This window comes from Bubalus bubalis, chromosome 16 (genome assembly GCF_019923935.1).
Source record: "Bubalus bubalis isolate 160015118507 breed Murrah chromosome 16, NDDB_SH_1, whole genome shotgun sequence".
NCBI classification, from domain to species: Eukaryota; Metazoa; Chordata; class Mammalia; order Artiodactyla; family Bovidae; genus Bubalus; species Bubalus bubalis.
This window is the reverse complement of record NC_059172.1, coordinates 3,392,672-3,418,649: the sequence shown is the minus strand read 5'-3', so window position 1 is coordinate 3,418,649 and position 25,978 is coordinate 3,392,672. Positions and strand designations below refer to the sequence as shown.

At 49.9% G+C, this 25,978-nt stretch overlaps 1 protein-coding gene across 1 annotated transcript; it reads right to left on the bottom strand.

The window, feature by feature from the left end:
* Positions 1–14,185: 14,185 nt before the first annotated feature.
* On the bottom strand, positions 14,186–17,742 carry LOC102406054 (proteoglycan 3). The gene is made up of 5 exons (XM_044928940.2): positions 17,682–17,742; positions 16,949–17,247; positions 16,339–16,470; positions 15,100–15,211; positions 14,186–14,343 (listed from the first exon to the last, which is right to left on the bottom strand). Exons 1-5 carry the CDS (start codon positions 17,740–17,742, stop codon positions 14,285–14,287), a joined length of 663 nt encoding a protein of 220 aa, XP_044784875.2. The 3' UTR covers positions 14,186–14,284.
* Positions 17,743–25,978: the final 8,236 nt, after the last annotated feature.

The following is a 25,978-nucleotide window of genomic DNA, read 5'->3' as shown; positions in this document are numbered from 1 at the left end:
GAGGCCAGGAGGATTGCCCCAGACTTGGGGGTTGGACAGTGGGGCTGATAAGAGGTTGGCTCAGTCCTCCCACCCTTGGGCCCTGCACTCTGTTGGGACTCCAGGGACCTGCCTCTGTTTGGACATAGATGGCCTAACATCCTAGTGTGCTCCAGAAGCCCCCATGACTACTGTCCAGACTGAATTTTTATCAGTGCCCCTAAAGGGTCCAGGTCTGAACAATCCTCTTCAGTCCCAGAAGCAGCCTTCCCTGGGTCAGTTTTCCAGCAAATGCCATGGAGGATCCCAGGGAGCAGGGAGACCAGGGGAGGAGGGGGAGGTTAGGGGGAGGTTAAGGGGAGGCTCGGCCCTCCTGAGCTCTTGTTGGGCCATGTGTGCATGCTTCATGTGCGTCACATCCCTGAATCCTCACCTTCCTCACCTCGGTCCCACGAGGACATGCGATCAGCCCGACTTCACTGATGTGAAGAAAGATTCAGAGAGGGCAGGTGACTTGCCAAGGTTGTGTGGGAAGTGGGGGAGCTGGGATTACTAAGCCTTTGGGGCTCAAAACCTTCTCTCCCTCTCTGTGTCTGTCTCTCCCCCTCTTTCCCTTCTTCACTCTCTTCCTGTTTCTCTCTCTCCTCTCTCTCCATCTCCTTCTCATCTTAAAGATGAAAAATGCATGCTCTTTCCTTTATACTGTGGCTCTCGATCAAGGCTCTCAGCCTTTGCACAATTATTTTGGCAGTCAAATCATTCTTTGATAGGGGTCGGCGGAGGGGTTCTCCTATGTTTTGTAGAAAGTTCAGCTCCGTTAAGTCACTCTGATACGTCTCCACACATTTCCAAATGTCCTCGAGAAAGCAAAACTGTCTCTCTCAGGGTCACTGACCTAGTTCAGGACTTGTTGTCCAGCCTAGAGGCGGATCTCATAAGGAAGCAACAGCTGGATGGAGACGTTCGTACTGAGTCTTCCCATTCTCTGTGGGCCACGCTTCCCTTCCAATCCACCAGCCCCCACGGTTGGCACAAGAGGCAGCAAATGAGGCACTCAGCTTAGTTGCAGAGTTCAAGGGGACACGAAAGAATTCAGTAGTCACAATAAATAAACATTTCATGCAATCTTTCTTAAAAGTCAGAATCACTGCAAAAGTACCGTGATGAACAAATGTCAAGATATTCATCAATCAAGTTCCAGCCACATTCACTGCAATCCAAGGAGAGGCCAGCAAGGGCTGAGGCTTGATTTTGCCGGACGTCATGGCCCAGAGCCCATGGACCCGTGAAGGTGTTGCCTCCGCTCTGGGGTAGCCTAGCTGGGCAGTGTATTTTTGTACCTTCGATTCCAGGCCAGCGCTCAGGGCACCAGTGACGGGTCACCTAGGCTTTCTTGCCTGGCCTCTGCTCTCCCCAGGGCCCTGAAAATGGAGAAGTGTCTGAGAGGCCACTTCTGGGCTGATTACAGAGTAACGGTCTCAGCCGTATCTCCCGGGGCCAACGGACCCGACCCTCAGCTTATCTACCTGACTTGGGGTTGGGGGGGATTGGTCAGTTCCAGAGAGGGAAAACCTGGTCTTCAGATTTCAAGCTGGAGACTTCCCTTGGAGGAGTGGAGGCCTAGGCACTCCTCCATTATTCTCCCAGTCCTGGGCCCAGGCCAAGGACACCATTCCACACAGCAGTTGGGATGACCAATAACTTCAGCTGGTGTTGCAAACCAAAGCCATGATAAGCTTTTCAAGCGCTGTTTCTTGTAAACATCCCTGTTTCACACATTAGGAAACAGCCTATAAGAGAGCTGAAATAAGTTGCCCAAGACCACACAACAAGTCAGAGACAGGCCTTCCCGCTCCTTATCCGCCTGTCTACCCTTGGCCTCCTGTCCCTGGAATCCCATCCCTCTGGCCGGCCCCTCCCCTAAGCTGACCCAGAGCAAAGACACCCCAGTGACTTCAGGGACCCCCTTGACATCATGATGACGCCTGCCCAATGTGAAATGGGAAAGAGCTTTCTAGGCCTTGCCACGAGGCAGGAGGAGTCTTAGTTCCCCAAGCAAGTACCGAACCCACACGCCCTGCAGGGGAAGCTCAGAGTCTTAACCATGGGGCTGGAGCTCCACACCATCCCAACGCCATGCTTCATTAAGGCTTTTGCATCCTTATCCTACCTTCTTAATCTCTACCTTCACCTGAGGGCCTTAGGTACCGCCGTTCTAGTCGACAGCTCCATCAGAGAGGGGAAGTGACTTGCCCAAGGCCACACGGCGAGTTCGAAGACGCATGTCTGACCCTAGTGAGTGACTCCCATGACCTTGCTATCTTTGATTCGCTCAACTGTTACCCCTCAGGTAATGGCGCCTACCTTTTCAGCATCCGTGAAACCCCACCTCTTGAGCTTACCGCGTGCATCTCTGTTCATACGGGTTTCAGCTCTGCCCCTTGTGTGAGGTCCGTCAGCCCCACATCTTGCAGAGGGCAGTGTGCTGTGATGTAGAATGCAATCGCCACTCCAGAGGCAGCCACTCGGGTCTCAATATTCCCATCCACAAACCAAGGCTGATGACAGGATCTACCTCTAGTGAGATCCGCTCCAGTAACGCTCTGAGGACAGTACCAGGCATGTGGGCTTGGGGTAGCGTTTGTCAGGAAACCAGGACCCAGCTGCCCCCCTGGTCAACTAGTAAGCACCGAGAGTTGGCTGAGTGCCAGCTCCAGCCCCAGTGGATCCAGGGAATTTGAAGCAGGGACAGCGTCAGCAAACTGGATGCAATAGCTTTAATTAAATATTAATTAGAGATATAGAGTAATAGAATAAGGATAGCTCAGTAGGAAAATTCAGCGGAGAAAAGAGGCTGAATAACTTGGTTTACGCGGAAAGCTAATAAAATTCCAAGACAAGGAATTTGCGTCACCTGCGTAGGCCGCAGGCATCCTCCCATTCTCCTGAAGGAGAGGAGACACTAAGGCCTCCCCGGTCAGATCTTAGAAGCCCAGGCATAATTAGTAGGCTTGACGAGCCTCCACGCTCCAGATGGGAATTCAGCCAGAAGGTGAGAGAAAGAACGACATGGGGAGACCAAGCCTTGGTGAACAAGGCCCGCACTTTATTTTCCAAAGTAGTTTTTATACCTTAAGTTGTGCATAGAGGATAATGGGGGAAGGGGTGGAGTCATGCAAGGATAGCAGTCCTTGATCCTTATCGAAGCCAGGCTTTCTTCCTGCAAACTTATCATATGCAAAATTTAGGTGATTTACATCATCTTCTGGCCAGGAGGCCTGTTAACATTTTATGATCCTTTCTTCAGAAAACTTATTTTTCTCTAAAGGTGATGATTCTAAAGGCAGGTGCCACCCTCCAAAAGCATTAGATAAAGTTGCATTCCTATAGGGCAAAGGTATGGTGGGCTATAACAAGAAAAGAATTAACTCAAAGGTCCAAGGTTACAAACATTAAAGCTACTACTTACATTGCTATACACCAATTATAGTAATCAATACACTGCCAGGGACACAGCAGGTAAGGGATATGGAAACTTAGCAGCAAACATTGGCCCAACAAGTGAAAAACTCTTCACCAATACAATTTCTAATCAATCTTTTAACTGCTCAAAGGAATCTGTATTTAGACAGTTTAGAACATCTCATGCCTCTCATGGTTGGGAGGCTGTGCACAATCACATGTGGCCAGAAGAACCTGTTTAGGCAGGCTAGAGGACTTCCAAAGGAGTTGGTAGGTTGAAACACTCTTGTCACGCCCAGGAACTTTATTAACTGCAGCTGTAAGTTAACTCTTTTTCAGAGACAGGTGGTGGGGGACAGCCCCCTGTAAAGTCAGAGGTGTAGGTGAGAGAACAAAGCAGTAAAGTAGGCAGACTCTGGTTTTGGGGGTAGATGCTCGAGAGTATCCAGGGAGACTCCTGAGGCTCGATCCCGCCTTGCGTATGCCGAGCCTCCTTCCTCATGACCTTTGCCATGGGCGGAGTTCCTCACACTGGCTCCTGGCAGCTGAGGGCCCGCTCTCTGGATTTCAGGATGATGTAAGGAACTCCAGGGACTCTGCTGTAAAGACACCAGCTGAGCTGTCCAGAGCTTAGTTAGCATCATTTTGGAGGGGAAAGGTAACACGCAAGCCCATGTGTGGGGATATCAGGCCAGCGCTCTTATTGTATTTAAAATGTATCTTAAGGATGTTTAAGATGCAGCCTGTCGCCTGCACTGCATCGTAGACTGCTCGGGGAATTGTCACAGAGGAGATTTACCATGTGATGGAGCCCACGTCAAGACACAGAATCTTTCCAGGAGCCCAGATGCCTCCTTGTTGATTTAACCCCCCAAAGAGAGAAGTCACACCTCTGCCACCAACACACCGCCAACAGAAGAGATTTGTGAGGAACAACATGAGGTCTCCCTGAGCACAAAGTCAGAGCCCAGCACATATTTAATGCTTAATAAACGAGGGACTTTGTTGCTCTTTATTATTAATTCTGGCACAAAAAGAAGCAACGCCTCCCCGCACCAGAACACAAAATCCCCGAGGACAGGAGCGAAAGCTCTGCCCTGGCACAGGGCTGAACCCGTGAGTCGTGTGGGAAAACCACCGTCATGGAAATCTAGACAACAGCAGGTACAGTGGACCTCAGTTTGATTTCTTTCTTTTTCACCTCACTCTGCAAACTTGAGTAAGTAGCCTCTCCTATCGGGGCCACACTCAAAACATTAAGGTTCTTGATTTGCTTAAGGCCTAGGGGTGGGACTTCCCTAGTGATCCATTGGCTGAGACTCCAAGCTCCCAAATCAGGGGCCGGGGTTCCATCTCTGGTCAGGGAATTAGACCCCACTTGCTGCCACAAACAGAGCCTGCAAGACACAGCTACTGAGTGCATGAGCTCTAGAGACCAGGGGCCATAGCTAGAGTAGCCTTTGAGCTCCAAAGAAGACCCAACACAGCCAAATCAAATACACAAATAATGAAATAATTTTTAAGTGAGGTTTTTCCTTTGCCTCTAAGACTGTTGGACCTTTTATATTTCTGTGAATTTCAGCAGTTCTGGAGAAAAGCGTTTCATGGCACTGACGCCTTACTTTCTCACGGCAGCCCCAGCAGAGGGTTCAGGACGCCCTCCTTCCTCACCTCGGACTGGGACTCCCTTGGCCCCAGCGAGGTTGGAATCCTGTGCCCCAAGGGGAACACTAGAGTAGAGGACTCGGGGCTTCCCTGATGGTCCAGTGGTTACGAGTCCACCTTGCAAGGCAAGGGACACTGGTTCAGTCCCTGGTCTGGGAAGATGCCAGGTGTCGCGGGGCAACTGAGCCCCTGGGGTGCAACTAGAGGGCAGTCCTCACTTGTTGCAACCAGAGAAAGCCTGCGCACAGCAATGAAGACCAGCTCTGCCAGAAGCAAATGATTTTTTTAAAAGGTAGTGAACGGTCTCCTTCCTCCCCTCCACGTTGTATCCCATGTGATCATGTCCAGGAAGCAGCCAACACTTCCAGCCATGAAATCCTGCTGACTGAAAGGACTCACTCTGGAGATCCTTGCATCCCTCCGTGGGTCCCATTCCGATGGTCAGCCTGGGGCACAATCCAGGTCACCACTTCTCTAACCTGGTTCTGTCAAAGGGACAATAGTTACTGATCACACAAGGCCATCCTCGAAGTAGCCTGCCACAGCTAGGGGCTTCCCGGGGAGCACGAGTGGTAACTAAGCCGCCTGAAAAGGCAGGTGACATAAGAGACATGAGTTCAATTACTGGGTTGGGAAGATCCCCTGGAGGAGCGCATGTCAACCCAGACCAGTATTCCTGCCTAGAGAACCCCATGGATGGAGGAGCCTGACCAGCTGCAGTCCATGAGGTCACAGAGAGTTGGATATGACGGAAGTGCCTTAGCACACATGCCTGCACTCGCGACAGCTGGGGTGCTTTACAGATGCACAATAAGCAGAAACAAGAAGCAGATTCTTTTGTGTTCCGGGAGAAGGAAATGACAACCCACTCCACTATGCTTGCCTGGAGAATTCCATGGACAGAGGAGCCCGGCAGGCTTCAGTCCCTGGGGTTGCAAATCACTGAACGCAGTTGAGCAAATTTCACTTTGGGCTTCTATTGCAATCATCCTTATGTTCCCGAAGCTGTGTCTTATCATATTCTGAGATCTCACGCAGAGTTGTACATATTTTAATAGCAGTTTGACTTATGCTGAGTCCAGATATGGACCCTGAAACAGGATTTGAGCAAGTAGAGTATTTGGGAGGTGCTGGATCTCAGAGGAGGGTTCACACGGGAAAGAGAAGGCAGCCAATACACTGTGTGTGATAAAGCCAGCTTCCTCAGTGGATGAGTGCAAGTTGATCCTGCTGGGAAACCCCGGGAAGCGGTGCCCAATACATGCCCCAGAATTTTCCACTCGAGGGGGCAAAGGACTGCAGTTCTCACACACTCACTCCTGGGAGCTGTGGACTGTTCCCAGGGACTTGTTAATATCCAGGCACACTAAGGCAATAGCCGTTTGTGGGAGAAAAAGCCCTCAGACATGGAGATGCAAGTACAGTGCGGTGAGAGTCCAACTTGAAGACTGGAGACGGGACCAGGGAAGTCCCGCCAAAGGTTTAGGATCAGGATACGTGTCTGGAAGTTCTGCTCGGTCTCTGACTGTACGACCTGGGCAGGAAGATGAGCCTGGCTCCTCATCCGTAGGATGGGGTGGCCACACCTGCCCTCCTCTTGTTAGAGCCAGAGGGATGCGTGTGTCCCTGGGATGCAGAGAATGTGAGGGTGACCATCGCTGTGGGTCTCCACTTCAGCTGGCCAGCAGGTGTCCAGCATCGTCCAGCCCCTCTTTAAGGGTCGATGCCGGGCAGGCAGCAGCAGCAGCAGGCAGGGACAGGCCAGCGCTGCCCACCTGCTTCCCTTCGCCCCAGGCCGCAGCCCCTCTCCTTCCCTCCCGCCTCCTCAGGGGTCGCTGGATACCCTTCACTAGCTTGCCATCAGTGCCTGGAATTTGCGTCCCGGGCGGCTGGCCATCCCGGGGGCAGCGGCTGGATGTGTGGCCCTGGGCACCTGATGGGAGGTGGGAGAGGGGTGACCGACAGCAAGCCTGGAGGAGGGGCTCTACGAAAAGCCCATCCTCTGGAGAGGGGCCTTTCTGGATCTCTAGACTCATCTCCACCGTGGTGTGGGGTGGGGAGGGAAAGACCCTCCTGGGGCTGAGTCAGGGGAACAAGAGGCTGAGAGCCCTTCCTGCTGTGTCTTCACAGGACACCCTGCAGTCACTCACTGAGGCTCAGCCTCCTGTTCCCCTCTTTCTACCAAGGTGGATCATCTGGGCAGCCTCCACCTGGGCCCTCCCACCCCCAGCAATAAAAGTGTGTTCCTGAAACAGATTTCTTTTCCTTCCAGACACTGATCTTCTCTGCTTAGCCCCACCCAAGAGCTTTCTGCCTTGTAAAGATCATGTCTCCCCACCCTACTGTGTTCCATAAAAAGGACTAGAAGTTATCACTCTGAAGGAGACTGTAGTGTGGGGTCCATGGGGCCTTCTTAGAGAGAGAGGAAGGGGCCCACGTGTTGTTTCCATAGGACACCCCATTACTCGGCACGTGCTTTGCAGGTGCTACCAGTGGCGGATGTGACTGCTGATGGAAGGAAGGTCCGATGCTATAAAGAGCAGCAATGCATAGGAACCTGGAATGTTAGGTCCATGAATCAAGGCAAATTCGAAGTGGTCAAACAGAAGATGGCAAGAGTGAACATTGACATTTTAGAAATCAGTGAACTAAAATGGACTGGAATGGGTGAATTTACTCAGATGACCATTATATCTACTACTGTGGGCGAGAATCCATTAGAATAAATGGAGTACCCATCATAGTCAACAAAAGAGTCCCAAATGCAGTACCTGGATGCAATCTCAAAAACGAGATTTCAGAATGATCTCTGTTCCTTTCCAAGTCAAACCATTCAATATCACGGTAATCCAAGTCTATGTCCCGATCAGTAATGCTGAAGAAGCTGAAGTTGAATGGTTCTATGAACACCTTTAAGACCTTTTACAACTAACACCCAAAACAGATGTCGTTTTCATTATAGGCGACTGGAATGCAAAAGTAAGAAGTCAAGAAACTCCTGGAGTAACAGGCAAATTTGGCCCTGAAGTACAGAATGAAGCAGGACAAAGGCTAATAGAGTTTTGCCAAAAACTATGTTCTTTGCAGCCAAAGATGGAGAAGCTCTATACAGTCAGCAAAAACAAGACTGGGAGCTGACTGTGGTTCAGTTCATGAACTCCTTATTGCCAAATTCAGATTTAAACTGAAGAAAGTAGGGAAAACTACTAGACCATTCAGGTATGACCTAAATCAAATCCCTAATGATTATACAGTGGAAGTGAGAAATAGAATCAAGGGATTGGATCTGATAAATAGAGTGCCTGAAGAACTATGGACAGAGGTTCGTGACATTGTACAGGAGACAGGGATCAAGACCATCCCCAAGAAAAAGAAATGCAAAAAGGCAAAATGGCTGTCTGAGGAGGCCTTACAAAGAGCTGTGAAAAGGGAAGTGAAACGCAAAGGAGAAAAGGAAAGATATACTTATTGGAATGCAGAGTTCCAGTGAATAGCAACTAGAGCTAAGAAGGCTTTCCTCAGTGATCAGTGCAAAGAAATAGAGGAAAACAACAGAATGGGAAAGACTAGAGATCTCTTCAAGAAAATTGGAGATACCGAGGGAACATTTCATGCAAAGATGGGCTCGATAAAGGACAGAAACCATATGGACCTAACAGAGGCAGAAGATATTAAGAAGAGGTGGCAAGAATACGCAGAAGAACTGTACAAAAAAGATCATCATGACCCAGATAATCACGATGGTGTGATCACTCACCTAGAGCCAGACATCCTGGAATGTGAAGTCAAGTGGACCTTAGGAAGCATCACTACGAACAAAGCTAGTGGAGGTGATAGAATTCCAGTGGAGCTCTTTCAAATCCAAAAAAATGATGCTGTGAAAGTGCTTCACTCAATATGCCAGCAAGTTTGGAAAACTCAGCAGGGGCCACAGGACCAGAAAAGGTCAGTTTTCATTCCAATCCCAAAGAAAGGCAATGCCAAAGAATGCTCAAACTACGGCACAATTGCACTCATCTCACATGCTAGTAAAGTAATGCTCAAAATTCTCCAGGAACCGTGAACTTCCAAATGTTCAAGCTGGATTTAGAAAAGGCAGAGGAACCACAGATCACATTGACAACATCCTCTGGATCATCAAAAAAGCAAGAGAGTTGCAGAAAAACATCTACCTCTGCTTTATTGACTATGCCAAACTTTTGACTGTGTGGGTCACAACAAACTGTGGAAGACTCTTCAAGAGATGGGAATACCTGACCACCTGACCTGCCTCTTGAGAAGTCTGTATGCAGGTCAGGAACCAACAGTTAGAACTGGACATGGAACAACAGACTGGTTTCAAATAGGGAAAGGAATACGTCAAGGCTGTATATTGTCATCCTGCTTACTTAAATTATATGCAGAGTACATCACGAGAAACGCTGGGCTGGAAGAAACACAAGCTGGAATCAAGATTGCCCAGGGGAAATATCAATAATCTCAGATATGAGTTGACACCATGTTTATGGCAGAAAGCGAAGAAGAACTAAATAACCTCTTGATGAAAGTGAAAGAGGAGAGTGAAAAAGTTGGCTTAAAGCTCAACATTCAGAAAACCAAGATCATGGCATCTGGTCCCATCACTTCATGGCAAATAGATGGGGAAACAGTGACAGACTTTATTTGGGGGGGGCTCCAAAATCACTGCAGATGGTGACTGCAGCCATGAAATTAAAAGATGCTTGCTCCTTGGAAGAAAAGTTATGACCAACCTAGACAGCTTACTAAAAAGCAGAGATATTACTTTTCCAACAAAGGTCCATCTAGTCAAGACTATGTTTTTTCCAATAGTCATGTATGGATGCCAGAGTTGGACTCTAATGAAAGCTGAGTGCCGAAGAATTGATGCTTTTGAACTGTGTTGTTGGAGAAGACTCTTCAGAGTCTTTTGCACTGCAAGGAGATCCAATCAGTCCATCCTAAAGGAGATCAGACCTGGGCATTCATTGGAAGGACTGATGATGAAGCTGAAACGCCAATACTTTGGCCACCTTATGTGAAGAGATGACTCACTTGAAAGATCCTGATGCTGGGAAAGATTGAAGGCAGGAAGAGAAGGGGACGACAGAGGGTGAGATGGTTGGATGGCATCATCAACTCAATGGGCATGAGTTTGAGCAAGCTCTGGGAGTTGGTGATGGACAGGGAAGCCTAGTGTGTTGCAGTCCAGGAGGTCGCAAAGTGTTGGACACGACTGAGCGACTGATCTGGCTGAATGGAGCTCACCACCCCCACTGCACACACTCACCCCAGGAGAACCCAGGCTCCTGTATGAGGTCCTGGTGGTTAAGAGTATGAACTTAGGGTCAGGCAGTTGAGGGGTTGGTACTGGTTCCATCTTTCTTCGTTTGAGATACGAATGCACCACTCACATACCTCATGGGGTCATTATGAGGATTGAAGGACATAATGCACAGAAAATGCCTAGCCCAGAACACTCAGTGAGCTCCCGGCAAAAGAAGCAATCCTTCGATCATCATTTGCATCTTGCAGAAAGGACAGCATTGAGAATGTCACAGTAGGGCAAGACTGCAGGCTCGCAGGAGCCTCAGCCATCCCTGCAAGTCCCGCTCTAGAGTCCCTGCTCCTTTACAAGCAGAGATCCTGAAACAGGGGGTGGCCAGGGAGGAAGGTGGCTCTGCGACTCTGATCCCAGAAACTGTAGAAAGGAGTCAAAACAGAAAGGCTAAAGGCCAAGGAGACTGACGCAGATGAAAAGCTGAAGTTGTCCCAAGTAGAAGACCCAGAAGTAGAGAGAATTTCACCTGGGATTTGTCCTGCAATGGAGAACGCAACTGGACACACACACACAAGAGCCACACCTTTCGGTGACCTTGAGAGTGAGGTGGAGAAAGAGAAAGCATAAGTAGATACACACACTCAAGGATGTACACAGGCATACAAGCATCTCCATAGAGATGTAGAAAATGTGCACACAAGCAACACACAAATACACTCTGACTCACACAGATTTATGCATATTTACAAACACAGATTCACATATGCATAGATATACACAGGTGTCTGAAGACTGACTCATGCACACACCAAGACACCTACACACCCGTGTACACGTGTGCCCCAGACATCCTTGAGCATGCTCCCCGGGCCCCACGGAGAGCCACACCCCCAGGAAGTCTCTCTCACTCCCTCTCTCAGGACCCAGGGCTCTCTGCCCTCTGAACCCAGTTTGCAGTCTCAGCTTCCCGCTTCTTCAAGCTCTGATCCTTCCTGGAGCCCAGCCTGGGATGAAGCTAAAAGCAGGAACACTGTTCTGTCTCAGTGATCCCCAGACCGAGAAGATGGAAGAAGCCGGGAGACCCGGGGCTGGAGAGCCAGCCCTGGAGCTACCAGCCTGCACATGGCCTGACTTGGGCCCCGAGCCCCTCGGGGAGTGAGGCACCTCCCTGCTGAGACTGTGGCCCCTCCAGGGAGGGGACGGAGGCTGGGGACAAGAGAGGGGACGCAGGATGGAGGGCAGCGAGGAGGACAGCCTCCCATGAGGATATGGTCGGGGAGCCGTCTCGCAGAGAGCTGGGCCTTGGACTCACCGCCAGGTGGCTGAATTAAATTCTGAATCAAAGCCGCCCATTCCGGTCCAATTTAGTTCAGGGATTCCAAAAATATCAGTGTTCACTCTTAACATCTCCTGTTTGACAACATCCAATTTACCTTTCTTCGTGGACCTAACATCCCAGGTTCCTCTGCAATATTGTTCTTTACAGCACCAGACTTTACCTTCACCACCAGACACATTCACAACTGAGCTGTGTTTCCACATGGGCCCAGCCTCTTCCTTCTTTCTGAACTACTCCCCAGTAACATACGGGGCACCTTCCAACCTGGGGGCTCTTCCGGTGTCCCATCCTTTTGCCTTTTCATACAGTTCACAGGGTTCTCAAGGCAGCAATACCGGAGTGGCCTGCCATCCCTTCTCCAGTGGACCACGTTTTGTCAGAACTCTCCGCCATGGCCCGTCCGTGTTGGGTGGCCCTACACGGCATGGCTCAGAGCTTCATTGAGTTAGACAAGGCTGTGGTCCATGTGATCATTTGGCTTAGCATTCTGTGATTGGAGTTTTCATTCTGGAGTCTTTGGGTTTGTAGTTCTCCCTTCTTCTGTCTGCCATCTGTCAGATAAGGATAAGAGGCTTGTGCAACCATCCTGACGGGAGAGACGGGCTGTGGGAAACACTCACACAACGTCTTGCTCTGAAAGGCATGGCCACGCTCAATATATTTTTAATCCAATTGTTTTCTGTGAAGTCCTACAAGAATTTCTAGGACTAACACACAAAAAAAGACATCCTTTTTGTCATAAGGGATTGGAACACAAAAGTAGAAAGTCAAGAGATACCTGGAGTAACAGGTAAATTTGGCCTTGATGTATAGAATGAAGCAGGGCAAAGGCTAACAGAGTTTGCCAAGAGAATGCACTGGTCATAGCAAACACCCTCTTCCAACAACACAAGAGAAGACTCTACACATGGACATCACCAGATGGTCAATACCGAAATCAGATTGATTGTATTCTCTGCAGCTGAAGATGGAGAAGCTCTATACAGTCAGCAGAAAGCAAGACTTGGAACTGACTGTGGCTCAGATCACGAGCTCCTTATTGCTAAATTCAGACTTAAATTGAGGAAAGTAGGGAAAGCGACTAGACCATTCAGGTATGACCTAAACCAAATCCCTTATGATTATACAGTGGAGGTGACAAATAGATTCAAGGGATTCTGTCTGGCACACAGAGTGCCTGAAGAACTATAAACAGAAGTTCGTAACGTTGGACAGGAGGCAGTGACCAAAACCATCACAAAGAAACAGACATTCACGACAGCAAAGTGGTTGCCTGAAGAGGCTTTACAAATAGCTGTGAAAAGAAGAGAAGCAGGAGGGAAAGGAGAAAGGGGAAGATATCCCCAACTGAATGCAGAGTTCCAGAGAACAGCAAGGGGAGAGAAGAAGGCCTTCCTCAAGGATGAGTGCAAAGAAATAGAGGAAAATAACAGAATGGGAAAGACTAGAGTTCTCCTCAAGAAAATTGGAGATACCAAGGGATCGTTCCATGTAAAGATGGGCACAATAAAGGACAGAAACAGCAAGGACCTAGCAGAAGAGGATTATTAAGAGGTGGCAAGAATACACAGAACTATACAAAAAGATCTTAATGGGCCGAATAATCACAACACTAGAGCCAGACATCCTGGAGTGTGAAGTCAAGTGGGCCTTAGGAAGCATCACTACCAACAAAGCTAGTGGAGGTGATAGAATTCCAGTTGAGCTGCATAAAATTAAAGTGCTTCACTCAATATACCAGCACATTTGGAAAACTCAGCAGGGCCCGCAGGACTGGAAAAGGTCAGTTTTCATTCCAGTCCCAAAGGAAGACAATGCCAAAGAATATTCAAACCATACAATTATGCTCATTTCATATACTGGCAAGGTAATGCACAAAAGCCTTCAAGCTAGGCTTCAGCAGTACATGAACCGAGAACTTCCAAGTGCATAAGTTGGACTCAGAAAAGGCAGAGGAGCCAGAGATCAAATTGCCAACATCCGTTGCATCGTAGAGAAAGCAAGGGAATTCCAGGAAAAAAAATGTACTTCTGCCTCATTGACTACGCTACAGCCTTGACTGCATGGATCACAGTAAACTGGGAAATTCTTAAAGTGAGGGGAATATCAGACCACCTGATCTGCCTCATGAGAAATCTGAAAGCAGGTCAGGAAGCAACAGTTAGAACTGGACATGGAACAACAGTTCAGTTCAGTGGCTCAGTCGTGTCTGACTCTTTGCGAACCCGTGGACTGCAGCACGCCAGGCCTCCCTGTCCATCACCAACTCCAGGAGTCCACCCAAACCCATGTCCATTGAGTCTGTGATGCCATCCAACCATGTCATCCTCTGTCACCCCCTTCTCCGCCTGCCCTCAATCTTTCCCAGCAAAGGCAGAATGAGAGCTTCCAGGATTCTCCAACCCAGACGACTCCTCCAAAGTGGGCAGTGAGGAGACAACAGTCAGGAGATGCTGTGAAATGTGGCTTTATGATGCAGAGAGGCAGGGGGGCAGGGGGCAGGGGTGAGATGGGGCAGGCAGGGGGGCCAGGGGGCAGGGGCAGGGTCTCCGGCCTCCGGCTTAGAAGGAGCAAATGAAGGGCAGCCGCCTTTTGCATGAAGCTCGTCGCCAGTGACCCCCTGCCAGCAGAGAGCACAGTTCTGTCAGTCCACCTGAGTGTGGCCTGTGTCCCCAGTGCCCAGCCAGGCACCTCTCAGCTGACCTTTGCAGGCCAAGCCAAGGGCCATATGTCTCCCCATGTCCCAGCTAGCCACGATCACTGATCTCTTCTCTTGCAGAGGCAGTGTGCTAAGGGCTTCCTAAGGATTGTCCTTCCATCCTCACAGTGACGCCAGGAGGTCAGGGCTGCCAGCACTCCCACTTCACAGATGGGGAAACTGAGGCTCAGGGGAGTGATAACCTGCCCTGATCTCAGCAGACAAGCAGTGAATGGAGCCAGATGTGGACCTCGGCCATATGACTGCAGCCCGTGTGGTCTTCGCCCCTGTTCTAAACTCCCGCACGTCAGACAGCTGTGCTGTTGGGAGCTGGGGAATCATCTGTCAGCTGGCCCTAGTTCCCACATCTTTCCTGTGTCCCTCGGCCACACCTCACATTCCCGAGTGTCCCTCCCATCTGTCCCACACTCTCATCTTGTCACCGTCCCGTCAGAGGAAGGGAAGGAGCCTTGCTGAGTCTGGAGGACACAGAGTCCCCAGCCCTGTCCAGGACCCCTCACTGTGGCTCTGAGGATCCCTGCACCTCAGCCCTGCTCACACACAGGGTGCGGTTCTCTAGTGGGGGAGGCTGTGGGAGGGGAAGCATGTCTGTGCAGCTCACAGGGGCGTGTGTGCGAGTCCTCACCCCTACCTTGTCCGGGCACTTGGCCCCCTCACCTCTGGTGCTCAGGGCCACACAGCGGCCTCTCCCAAACGTAGGTTGCCACCTGGCCCAGTATGTAAAATTCCAAGAACTCCCATCAGTCCAGCGATATGTTCTCCACAGGCACTAGAGAAGAGAGAGGCTGGGTCAGAGGGCAGAGGTCCAGCAAGACAGATGCTGGAGCTCTTGAAAGTCCCCTGAGCATCCCTTCTGGATGTCTATAATCTCCTCTCACCGTGTCACCTGGCTAGGACCCCACCATACAGACCCACTCCCAGCGGTTTACAGGTAATGACACGGAAGAGCAAACATCGCTTCCAGCTGCCACGCCGAGCAGGCTTCTCAAACTTCACTGAGCAGACACATCTCCTGGCGATCTGGTGGGAATGTGGATTCTGATTCGGGAGGTCTGGGGTGCGGCCCAGGATCCTGTATTTCAACAAGCTGCGGGGTGGTGTTGATACTCTGGTCCCAGGACCACAGCTGACAGCACTTACTCGGGCACCGCCCCAGGGTCACTCTGAGGGAAGGACCCTCACAGAGGAGGACACCGACATAGGGAGGCAGGCATTCAGCCAGTCATGCACAGAGCTGGGTATGAACTCTACTTCCTGACTCCAGGGACGGACTGATAGACATTTCACAGCCAGCTTTGGTGGAAAGTGTGAGGCAGAGGAAAGAAAGAACCCTGTTTATGATAACTGTCCATTTCTCTGTGCAAACGCACCCACCGGGGCAGATTTCAAGCTGCAAGCTTGAAGCCACTGAACACGGGTGAGGAGGAGAAGCGCTCACTCATCACGTCTCCTACGTCAGCACAAGCCGGCTTCCGGGGCCAGGATGAGGCTCGACGGGGGCAGGTGGAGCCTTGAGGCACTCCGAAACACCCCCGCCCCGGGCCTTCCCTGGTGATCCAGGGGTGAGGAAGCTGCCTGCCCTTGCTGGGGCCGTGGGTTTGCTCCCTGGTCCTGGAAGACCCCACGTGCCACACAGCCCCCACTTGTGCTCCCACCGCCGAGTGGGGCTCTCGATTCTGTGCGCCCCAAAAGCAAAGCCACCTCAATAAGAAACCCATGCCCCACAGCCAGAGGGTGCCCCAGCCACACCTAGAGAAAGCCCGTGTGCAGGCAAATATGAATACAGGAAAAAGGCTTTTAAAAGATACAGGATTGACTTCCCAGTATTAAACCAACCTTTTTATAAAGGACAGAAAGAAAGAGCTTCCTCTCTCTGGACACTGGCACCTCACTTACCCAACCTCTGATGAAGCCTCCGATCCAAACCTCTGCTTCATTGATCTTCGTGGCCAAGCTCTGAACGTGACGGTTGAATTTCAAACTGTGGATGGAGGCGAGGTTGCCTCGGTAGCACTTCCTGCAGGCTCTCTGCAGAGAGAACAGTCGGGAGAGAAAATTCACTGTTTTCATGTTAAGTTCCTGAGTCTCCAGGACAGACCCCACATCCATTTGCAAATCAGAAATCAGGTATCTACTGCTCCCCTGAATCCCATCTCTTGTGCCTTTATTTGGGCTTCCCTGGTGGCTCAGCTGGTAAAGAATCCACCTGCAATGCTGGACCTGGGTTTGATCCCAGAGTTAGGAAGTTCCCCTACAGAAGGAAGTGTCAACCCACTCCAGTATTCTTGCCTGGAAAATCCCATGGACAGATGACCCTGGTAGGCTACACTCATGGGGTCGTAAAGAATCAGATACGACTGAGCAACTTCACTTTCTTTCTTTCACTTTCTTTTCTGATGCATATTAGGCTAAGAGAACCATTAGTCTAAATAAGAAGAAACGGAACATTGAATCCAACCCTATCTCTCCATCCCTGGTCCCTCGTAGCAGCCTCGCTGCCATATACCTGAGCTTTCTTAAACTTCTTTGGGGTCCGCACCAGCGTGTAGCGGCAGGTCTTGCACTCAGGACTGCCCGGAAGTTGCACTGTCTCCTCTTCCTTGGGGCACTGCACGTCCTCATCTAAGTCATCTGGGTCTGACTGTGAGTCCCCCTCATCGTCGTGGGCGCCCTCGGCCTCCTCTCCCCCCGACTCCACCACCTCACCACTCAGGGCCAGCTCTCCTTCCTGCCCCCCTGGGCCTTCAGGATCCTGGCTCAGGTCTGCCTGTGTCTCTGGACTGCCCACATGGGGGGCATCCTTCTCTGCAAAGAAGAAACACCCCGCCATCAGACCAGGTACCACCTTCCTCCAGGACCACGGACAGCTCTGATGGCTCCACCCAGTCTTCCTAGGGACCCCATCTGGAACCAAAGACGGGAGGGATCCCTTGGGGGTTGGATGAGCCAGAATTCTTGCATCACACACACAATTGCAGAGAACCTGATGCCAGCTGACACCACATGCGGGTAATTTGGGAGTGAGAGATGTGAGGAGCCCTCATCTTCACAGGGGGTGTTTTTCCTTGCAAAGGAGCCCTGGGGGGAAGTTCAGGTCACAGCTCTGGGTCCAGGAGAAATCTAACTAGAGAGGGGCTGGGGCGACTGAACAGGGGCTTGTGGCCCTGGACTCACCAGAGCAAAAAACAATGCAGGAAAGATGAGAGGAAGATGGATGAGAAGGGAAGTGGAGCACTCACCCAGATAGAGAGCAGAAACTGTCCCCAGCAGCAGAAGGGGCAGGAACAGGCAGCCTTTCATGTCCCTACAGTCTTGTGACAGACACACAGCTCCACGTTCCCTCCTGGGGACTTCCCTTGTGTCTGCACGGCCCCTGGAACACAGTGGAGAGGCAGGGTCTGCTCAACTGGTAGATTAAAGGGCAAAGTAGAGAGCTTCCTTGTCTCCCAGAGAACAGACCCCGAGCTGGAGGATCAGGGGAAGAGCAGGGGGTTGTCAGCTCAAGTCCCTTTTCCTGAGAGCGCGTCACTGCTCCCTGGGCCAGCACTCAGCTCAGACTGGCTCTTCTGCAGGCACAGGTGTGCTCACCTTCAGGGCCAGAGTCAGACACACTGGGGAAGAAGGGGAGGACAGGGGTCATTATGGTGCACAGGACCAGAGTCCCTGGTGGTTCCCATATAAAGCCTGGGTTCTTCACAGCCCTGAACCTGTCCTCCCGGGGGACTGAGGGAGCACTTACCTCCTGAGAGTCTGAAGCCTCCGCTCTCAGCCTCTGGCTGTTGGTGCACAGAAGCTGCCCTTATACCAGGCTTTGGGGAAATGGGAAGAGGCCAGGAGGATTGCCCCAGGCTCGGGGGTTGGACAGCGGGGCTGATAAGAGGTTGGCTCAGTCCTCCCACCCCTGGGCTGTGCTCTCTGCTGGGATGTCAGGGACCTGCCTCCTGTTTGGACATAGATGGCTTAACATCTTAGTAGGCTCCAGAAGACCCCATGACTACTGTCCAGACTGAATTTTTATCAGTGCCCCTAAAGGGTCCAGGTCTGAACAATCCTCTTCAATCCCAGAAGCAGCCTTTCCTGGGTCAGTTTTCCAGCAAATGCCATGGAGGATCCTGGGGGCAGGGAGATCAGGGGGAGGAGGGGGAGGTTAAGGGGAGGCTCGGCCCTCCTGAGCTTTTGTTGGGCCGTGTGCGCACGCTTCCTGTGCGTCATATCCCTGAATCCTCACCTTCCTCACCTCAGTCCCACGAGGACATGCGATCAGCCTGACTTCACTGATGTGAAGAAAGATTCAGAGAGGGCAGGTGACTTGCCAAGGTTGTGCGGGAAGTGGGGGAGCTGGGATTACTAAGCCTTTGGGGCTCAAAACCTTCTCTCCCTCTCTGTGTCTGTCTCTCCCCCTCTTTCCCTTCTTCACTCTCTTCCTGTTTCTCTCTCTCCTCTCTCTCCATCTCCTTCTCATCTTAAAGATGAAAAATGCATGCCCTTTCCTTTACACTGTGGCTCTCGATCAAGGCTCTCAGCCTTTGCACAATTATTGTTGGCAGTCAAATCATTCTTTGATGGGGGTCGGCGGAGGGGTTCTCCTATGTTTTGTAGAAAGTTCAGCTCCGTTAAGTCACTCTGATACGTCTCCACACATTTCCAAATGTCCTCGAGAAAGCAAAACTGCCTCTCTCAAGTTCACTGACCTAGTTCAGGACTTGTTGTCCAGCCTAGAGGCAGATCTTCTCATAAGGAAGCAACAGCTGGAGTGGAGACCTTCGTACTGAGTCTTCCCATTCTCTGTGGGCCACGCTTCCCTTCCAATCCACCAGCCCCCACGGTTGGCACAAGAGGCAGCAAATGAGGCACTCAGCTCAGTTGCAGAGTTCAAGGGGACACTAAAGAATTCAGTAATCAAGATAAATAAACATTTCATGCAATCTCTCTTAAAAGTCAGAATCACTGCAAAAGTACCATGATGAACAAATGTCAAGATAGTCATCAATCAAGTTCCAGCCACATTCACTGCAATCCAAGGAGAGGCCAGCAAGGGCTGAGGCTTGATTTTGCCGGACGTCATGGCCCAGAGCCCATGGACCCGTCAGGGTGTTGCCTCCGCTCTGGGGTAGCCTAGCTGGGCAGTGTATTTTTGTACCTTCGATTCCAGGCCAGCGCTCAGGGCACCAGTGACGGGTCACCTAGGCTTTCTTGCCTGGCCTCTGCTCTCCCCAGGGCCCTGAAAATGGAGAAGTGTCTGAGAGGCCACTTCTGGGCTGATTACAGAGTAACGGTCTCAGCCCTTATCTCCCGGGGCCAACGGACCCGACCCTCAGCTTATCTACCTGACTTGGGGCTTGGGGGGATTGGTCAGTTCCAGAGAGGGAAAACCTGGTCTCCAGATTTCAAGCTGGAGACTTCCCTTGGAGGAGGAGTGGAGGCCTAGGCACTCCTCCATTATTCTCCCAGTCCTGGGCCCAGGCCAGGGACACCATTCCACACAGCAGTTGGGATGACCAATAACACCGGCTGGTGTTGCAAACCAATGCCATGATACGCTTTTCAAGCGCTGTTTCATGTAAACGTCCCTGTTTCACACATTAGGAAACAGCCTCTCAGAGAGCTGAAATAAGTTGCCCAAGACCACACGACAAGTCAGAGACAAGCCTTTCGGCTCCTTATCCGCCTGTCTACCCTTGGCCTCCTGTCCCTGGAATCCCATCCCTCTGGCCGGCCCCTCCCCTAAGCTGACCCTGGGCAAAGACATCCCAGTGACTTCAGGGACCCCCTCGACATCATGATGATGTGGCCCAGTGTGAAACTGGAAACAGCTTTCTAGGCCTTGCCACAAGGCAGGCGAAGTCTTAGTTCCCCAACCAAGGATCGGTCCCACACGCCCTGCAGGGGAAGCTCAGAGTCTTAACCATGGGGCTGGAGTCTGGACATAACATTTCTGGAGCTCCACACCATCCCAACGCTGTGCTTCAGTAAGGCTTTTGTATCCTTATCCTACCTTCTTAATCTTTACATTCACCTGAGGGCCTTAGGCACCGCCATTCTAGTCGACAGCTCCATCAGAGAGGGGAAGTGACTTGCCCAAGGCCACACAGCGAGTTCGAAGACGCATGTCTGACTCCCATGACCTTGCTGTCTTTGATTCGCTCAACTGTTACCCATTAGGTAATGGCACCTACCTTTTCAGTGTCCGTGAAACCCCACCTCTTGAGCTTACCGCGTGCATCTCTGTTCGTAGGGGTTTCAGCTCTGCCCCTTGTGTGAGGTCCGTCAGCCCCACATCTTGCAGAGGGCAGTGTGCTGTGATGTAGAATGCAATCGCCACTCCAGACTCAGCCATTCGGGTCTCAATATTCCTATCCACAAACCAAGGCCAATGACAGGACCTGCCTCTAATGAGATCCACTCCAGTAATGCTCTGAGGACAGTGCCAGGCATGTGGGCTTTGTTAGGAAACCAGGACCCAACTATCCCCCTGGTCAACCAGTAAGCACCGAGAGTTGGCTGAGGGGCTGCTCTCTGGATTTCAGGATGATGTAAGGAACTCCAGGGACTCTGCTGTAAAGACACCAGCTGAGCTGCCCAGAGCTTAGTTAGCATCATTTTGGAGGGGAAAGGTGACACGCAAGCCCATGTGTGGGGATATCAGGCCAGTGCTCTTATTGTATTTAAAATGTATCTTAAGGATGTTTAAGATGCAGCCTGTCGCCTGCACTGCATCGTAGACTGCTCAGGGAATTGTCACAGAGGAGATTTACCATGTGATGGAGCCCACGTCAAGACACAGAATCTTTCCAGGAGCCCAGATGCCTCCTTGTTGATTTAACCCCCCAAAGAGAGAAGTCACACCTCTGCCACCAACACACCGCCAACAGAAGAGATTTGTGAGGAACAAGATGAGGTCTCCCTGAGCACAAAGTCAGAGCCCAGCACATATTTAATGCTTAATAAACGAGGGACTTTGTTGCTCTTTATTAATTCTGGCACAAAGAGAAGCAACGCCTCCCCGCACCAGAACACAAAATCCCCGTGGACAGGAGCGAAAGCTCTGCCCCAGCACAGGGCTGAACCCGTGAGTCGTGTCAGAAAACCGCCGTCATGGAAATCTAGACAACAGCAGGTACAGCGGACCTCAGTTTGATTTCTTTCTTTTTCACCTCACTCTGCAAACTTGAGTAAGTATCCTCTCCTATCGGGGCCACACTCAAAACATTAAGGTTCTTAATTTGCTTCTTAAGGCCCTGGGGTGGGACTTCCCTGGTGATCCATTGGCTAAGACTCCAAGCTCCCAAATCAGGGGCCGGGGTTCCATCCCTGGTCAGGGAATTAGATCCCACTTGCTGCCACAAACAGAGCTTGCGAGACACAGCTACTGAGCGCCTGAGCTCTACAGACCAGGGCCACAGCTAGAGAAGCCTTTGAACTCCAAAGAAGACCCAGCACAGCCAAATCAAATGAATAAATAATAAAATAATGTTTAAATGAGGTTATTTATTTGCCTCTAAGACCCTGGGACCTTATGTTCTTCTATGTATTTGAGGAGTTCTGGAGAAAAGGGCTTCACAGCGTTGATGTCTCACTTTCTGCTCACTGCACCTGCCCCAGCTAAGGGGGTTCAAGACACCCTCCTTCCTCACCTTGGACTGGGACTCCCTCGGCCTCAGCGAGGTTGGAATCCTGTGCCCCAAGGTGAGCACAAGAGTAGAGGACTTGGGGCTTCCCTAATGGTCCAATGGTTAAGAATCTGCCTTGCAATGCAAGGGACAGTGTTTCAGTCCCTGGTCTGGGAAGAGCCCACGCCTCATGGGGCAACTGAGCCCCTGAGCTGCAACTAGAGAGCAGTCCTCACTTGCTGCAACTAGAGAAAGCCTGCGTGCAGCAGCAAGGACCAGCACAGCCACAAAGAAATGATTTTTTTTTTTTTAAGAAAAAATAAAAGAGTCAAGGATGGTCTCCTTCCTCCCCTCCATGTTGTATCCCATGTGATCATGTGCAGGAAGCAGCCAACACTTCCAGCCACGAAATCCTACTGACTGAAAGGACATGCTCTGGAGATCCTTGCATCCCTCCATGGGTCACATGCAGATACTCAGCCTGATGGAAGCAAGGTCCAATGCTGTAAAGAGCAAAATGGAATGGGAACCTGAAAAGTTAGGTCCGTGAATCAAGACAAATTGGAAGTGGGCAAATAGGAGATGGCAAGAGTGAACACTGACATTCTAGGAATCAGTGAACTAAAATGGACTGGAATGGGTGAATTTAACTCAGATGACCATTATATCTACTGCTGAGGGCAAGAATCTATTAGAAGAAATGGAGTACCCATCATAGTCAACAAAAGAGTCCCAAATGCAGTACTTGGATGCAATCTCAAAAACAACAGAATGATCTCTGTTCATTTCCAAGGCAAACCATTCAATATCATGGTAATCCACGTCTATGTCCCGATTAGTAATGCTGAAGAAGCTGAAGTTGAATGGTTCTATGAATACCTACAAGACCTTCTAGAACTAACAACCAAAACAGATGTCGTTTTCATTATAGGGGACTGGACCACAAAAGTAAGAAGTCAAAAAAACACCTGGATTAACAGGCAAATTTGGCCTTGATGTACAGAATGAAACAGGGCAAAGACTAAGAGAGTTTTGCCAAGAGAACGCCCTGGTCATAGCAAACACTCTCTTCCAACAACACAAGAGAAGACTCTACACATGGACATCACCAGATGGCCAACAGTGAAATCAGATTGATTATATTCTTTGCAGCCGAAGATGGAAAAGCTCTATATAGTCAGCAAAAACAAGACTGGAAGCTGACTGTGGCTCAGATAATGAACTCCTTATTGCCAAATACAGACTTAAATTGAAGAAAATAGGGAAAACCACTACACCATTCAGGTATGACCTAAATCAAAACCCTTATGATTATACAGTGGAAGTGAGAAATAGAATCAAGGGATTGGATCTGATAAACAGAGTGCCTGAAGAACTATGGACAGAGGTTCATGACATTGTACAGGAGGCAAGGATCAAACCATCCCCAAGAAAAAGAAATGCAAAAAGGCAAAATGGTTTTCTGAGAAGTCCTTATGAATAGCTGTGAAAAGAAGAGAAGCGAAAGGCAAAGGGGGAAAAGGAAAGCTATACCCATTTGAATGCAGAGTTCCAGAGAATAGCAAGGAGAGATAAGACGGCCTTCCTCAGTGATCAATGCAAAGAAATAGAGGAAAACAATAGAATGGGAAAGACTAGAGATCTTCAAGAAAATTGGAGATGCTGAGGGAACATTTCATGCAAAGATGGGCACAGTAAAGAAAAACGTATGGACCTAACAGAAGCAGAAGGTATTAAGAAGAGATGGCAAGAATACACAGAAGAACTGTACAAAAAAGATCTTCACAACCCAGATAATCACGATGGTGTGATCACTGACCTAGAGCCAGACATCCTGGAATGTGAAGTCAAGTGGGCCTTAGAAAACATCACTACAAACAAAGCTAGCGGAGGTGATGGAATTCCAGTTGAGCTCTTTCAAATCCTGAAAGATGATGCTGTGAAAGTGCTGCACTCAATACGCCAGCAAATTTGGAAAACTCAGCAGTGGCCACAGGACTGGAAAAGGTCAGTTTTCATTCCAATCCCAAAGACAAGCAATGCCAAAGAATGCTCAAACTACCGCACAATTGCACTCATCTCACCTGCTAGTAAAGTAATGCTCAAAATTCTCCAAGCCAGGCTTCAACAGTATGTGAAACGTGAACTTCCAGATGTTCAAGGTGGTTTTAGAAAAGGCAAAGGAACCAGAGATCATATTGCCAACATCTGTTGGATCATTGAAAAAGCAAGAGAGTTCCAGAAAAACATCTATTTCTGCTTATTGACTATGCCAAAGCCTTGCGTGGAATACAACAAACTGTGGAAAATTCTTAAAAAGATGAGACTACCAGACCACCTGACTTGTCTCTTGAGAAATCTGTATGCAGGTCAGGAAGCAACAGTTAGAACTGGACATGGAACAACAGACTGGTTCCAAATAGGGAAAGGAGTACGTCAAGGCTGTATACTGTCACCCTGCTTACTTAACTTCTATGCAGAGTACATCATGAGAAACACTGGGCTGGATGAAACACAAGCTGGAATCAAGATTTCTGGGAGAAATATCAATAACCTCAGATATGCAGATGACACCACCCTTATGGCAGAAAGCAAAGAAGAACTAAAGAGCCTCTTGATGAAAGTGAAAGAGGAGAGTGAAAAAGACTCAACATTCAGAAAACTAAGATCATGGCATCCAATCCTGGCACTTCATGGGAAATAGATGGGGAAACAGTGGAAACAGTGTCAGACTTTATGTTTGGGATCTCCAAAATCACTGCAGATGGTGACTGCAGCCATGAAATTAAAAGATACTTGCTCCTTAGAAGAAAAGTTATGACCAACCTAGACAGCTTATTAAAAATCAGAGGCATTACTTTGCCAACAAAGGTCCATCTAGTCAAAGCTATGGTTTTTCCAGTAGTCATATATGGATGTGAGAGTTGGACTATAAAGAAAGCTGAGTGCTGAAGAATTTATGGGTTTGAACTGTAGTGTTGGAGAAGCCTCTTGAGAGTCCCTTGGACAGCAAGGAGAGCCAACCAATCCGTCCTAAAGGAGATCAGTCCTGAGTGTTCATTGGAAGGACCGATGCTGAAGCTGAAGCTCCAATATGTTGGCCACCTGGTGTGAAGAACTGACTCACTGAAAAGACCCTGATGCTGGGAAAGATTGAAGGCAGGAGGAGAAGGGGACGACAGAGGATGAGATGGTTGCATGGCATCATCAACCCGATGGACATGAGTTTGAGAGAACTCTGTGAGTTGATGATGGACTGGGAAGCCTGGCATGCTGCAGTCCAGGGGGTTGCAAAAAGCTGGACACGACTGAGTGACTGAAGTGACTGAATGGACATGTCCACCCCTACACCACACACTCACCCCAGGAGAACCCAGGCTCCCACATGAGGTCCTCATGGTTAAGGGCATGAACTTAGGGTCAGGCAGTTGAGGGTTTGGTATTAATTCCATCATCTACTAACTTCCTTTGTTTGAGATCTGGATGCACCACACACATACCTCATGGGGATATTATGAAGATTAAAGGACATAATGCACAGAAAATTATTAGCACAAAACATTCAATGAGCTCACAGCAAAAGATGTGGTCATCATTTGCGTCTTGCAGAAAGGACAGCATTGAGAATGTCACAGTAGGACAAGACTGCAGGCTCGCAGGAGCCTGAGGCATCCCTGCAAGTCCTGCTCTAGAGTCCCTGCTTCTTCATGAGCAGAGATCCTGGAACAGGTGGGTGGCCAGGGAGGAAGGTGGCTCTGTGCCTCTGATCCCAGAAACAATAGAAAGGGGTCAAGTGGAGAAAGAAAAGCTGTAGGCTGAGATTTCCTCAGATGAAAAACTGAATCTGCCCCAAGTTGAAGAGCCGGAACAAGGGGACCAAGGACCGAGGACTGGCTGTAAGGATGACAGCGACTGTCTAGAGAAAG